Source organism: Rutidosis leptorrhynchoides, chromosome 8 (genome assembly GCF_046630445.1).
Source record: "Rutidosis leptorrhynchoides isolate AG116_Rl617_1_P2 chromosome 8, CSIRO_AGI_Rlap_v1, whole genome shotgun sequence".
Taxonomy (NCBI): domain Eukaryota; kingdom Viridiplantae; phylum Streptophyta; class Magnoliopsida; order Asterales; family Asteraceae; genus Rutidosis; species Rutidosis leptorrhynchoides.
In genome coordinates, this window is record NC_092340.1 from 337,201,057 (window position 1) to 337,203,992 (window position 2,936).

The 2,936-nt window shown below is 34.1% G+C and overlaps 1 protein-coding gene across 1 annotated transcript; it reads left to right on the top strand.

The window, feature by feature from the left end:
• Positions 1–669: 669 nt before the first annotated feature.
• On the top strand, positions 670–1,827 carry LOC139862455 (F-box protein At5g46170-like). The gene has a single exon (XM_071851061.1). The coding sequence runs from the start codon at positions 719–721 to the stop codon at positions 1,763–1,765; it is 1,047 nt and encodes a 348-aa protein (XP_071707162.1). The 5' UTR covers positions 670–718; the 3' UTR covers positions 1,766–1,827.
• The last annotated feature ends 1,109 nt before the right edge of the window (positions 1,828–2,936 follow it).

Sequence of the window (2,936 nt, forward strand, 5' to 3'; positions counted from 1 at the left end):
TATTTTTTTTTTTTTTTTTTACTTTGCTCCACTTTACCCCTATCAATTATTATATCCAAAAAAAGTTTCACCGTCGAAGTTTGACTTAAGTGGTATGGGGTGAGATCCAACTTAAGGTACTACCAATTCAGGTTCGATTCTCACTTCAAACAGGAGTTTCCTACATTTGATGGGTTGTCAACATCAATGCGATTTGGAAAGGAGTCTGGGGAAAGGGGGATTTTTTCTAACATCATAGCGAATTGAGATTCCTCCTAACGCGTGGATGACAAATGAGAGCATTCGACGTTGAAAATCACAAAAAGTTTCAGTCAAAGTAAGGCAAAATTAATATTCACCTATAAATTCAATTACAGTACTATTTTCGCTACGGGTCTATAAGATGGAGTAAATAACTTTTATGACCAAAATAATTAAATTTTTACGATCAAAGTTTGATTAATAGCCATTGATTGATGTATTGTAGGGGTCACACGTGATAATTCGAGAAGAAAATAATCCAAAATAAAATTTAATTGACCAGTCAAAATAATTGACCGGCCTTGTAAACGTGTTTTTCGGGCAGATAACTCAACTTTACACGAAGCTTCTTCCAAACAACCTAACTTCTCCTCCATCTGTATATAAACAATCACACTTCTTCTAACACCTTCATCACATTCAAACAAATTAAAGGATTACAAATAATAAACAATTTAATATTACTTTAATTTATTCCATGGATGTCCAACAAATTTCAGAACAAGAAGAAGAAATAGTCGACGTTTTCGATCTGTTACCAGATGTGTTGGTCCTTGAGATCTTCAACAGAGTAAAGGACGCTAGATCATTATCAGCCTGTACTGTTCTATGTAAACGTTTTGGAGACCTCGTCACGCAAACGCACAACGTTTCGCTTGAAATCACTCGCCGGAATACGCTACCGGAAGATAATTCCGGTGACAAATCCACAGGTTTCTTCGGGAAATTCATTTTGAAACCGATTCACGCTTTCATTCATCGTCTTGTAAGTCGAAAATCTAAGTCGTGTTCCGGCTATTGCGATGATGATAATAACGATGATGACACGTTTAAATTACCAAATGATTTACTGCGTAATTTCAATGAAATTAAATCGTTATCGGTTAAACTTCCTGGTCACGAAGGTGATATTTCGTTAGAAAACGGTTCAGGACCGTTATTGAAATGGAAAGCGGAGTTTGGTAAAGAACTCGAGAGCTGCGTGATTTTAGGAGCCACAGGATTTCAAAAATTAAAAATGGCGGGAAAAGATGAAAATGAAAATGGAGCGGTTAGTAATTTAAATTTAAATTTAACGAACAAGCAATTGAAGAAACGAGTGGTGTGGACGATATCATGTTTGATTGCTTCTTCAGCAAGGCACCATATGTTGAAGCGAATTGTAAATTCGCATCGAATGATACGAGATGTGAAGATTAGTGATGGAAGTAAGCAAGGGACGATTGAGATGAATGAGAGGCAAGTGGTGGAGTTGAGGAAGGAAACGGTGGTGGAAATGGAACGAACGAAAGTTCCGGCGGTGATGATTAAGATGTGGTACATGCCGGAGTTGGAGTTGCCGGAATGTGGTGGTGTGATGAAAGGGGCGACGTTGGCGGTGATTCGGCCGACGTCGACGGTGGTTGATAAGGAGGATGATGTTAGTTTGGCAGTTGGTGCTTTTAGAGAAAAGTCTATGGAGTTAGCCGTGAGGAAATTGGTTGAGAAGAAAAAGTCTTACACGCTCGAAATGAATGCTTTTTGAAAGTCATTTTTTTTTTTTTTTTGGCAAAAGAACAAATACTTTATTCTTTTGAAAGTCAATTGTTTGTTGATTCGTGTATATCTTTAAGTTGTAGATTTATTATTCTTTTGAACATATATTTATTAAAAGATGAATATAAATATAATATTGTTCATTCTTTATTCCTAGTTTTGTTTCTAGCAAAAAAAACATTAAATTATACTCCGTATATTGTAATCCAAGATAGGTATAAATAAAAAGTGAAGGTAACATATTCAAAGGAATTGGTCCATCCAATTAAGTTTGATTAGTGACGTATTAAAGTTCATCGTTGTTGCATATAATAATGATATTTTGAAAATTCATCCTCCCTTGTCCTAAAAAGAATATTTTGAAGGAACTTTTTATTGAACTTAAAATAGATGTAATAAATACGGAGTAATCAATTTTTTCTCTTATAAAACCTTATTTTTAAAAATAATATATGTTAAATATTAGTTTTTGCTCTTATAAAACTTTATTTTAGGAAATTTCTAATGACAATTCTGAATGGTACATGTGAAATAATTTCTTCGAACCCATGTTCGGCCGATGTTGTATGCATTATTTAAACAAAAACTAACTCATTAGCTTGAAAAGAAAATGCATCTAATTGATGGAATCACGTGTGCATTCTATAAATCTATGATCCAGGGACATGATTATGTAATGGATGTGCGTGATACATACACTGATAGATACAATCTATATATTTATTTAATTTCTTTTTTTTTGGGGCAAAAAACGAGAATTGAATATATAACAATTTTCATGAAATTGTGAAAATTGGAGATTACAAAGTGATTCATTACAGATGTATACTGGGCTTACAATATTACTTGCCCAAATGCTAAACCAAAAGCTATGAAAAATTAAAGTCTTACATTACATAGTAGATAACATAACCTGAATAATCACTTGATCTTTTATCTTCACAGTAGCATCCTAGGAGATGTAGCTCAAACATAAAATTGATGAGATTCACAAAACTTTGTATTAACTAGCCATTGGAACACTTTAAACTTAATCTGTTCCACAATAACGGGCCAACATATGTACTTAGCATTAAACACCACCTCATATCGAGCATTCCATATAGCCCAAATAGTCGCCGGACCTATTAACCTCCACAATGAAATAGTCGCCGGATTTA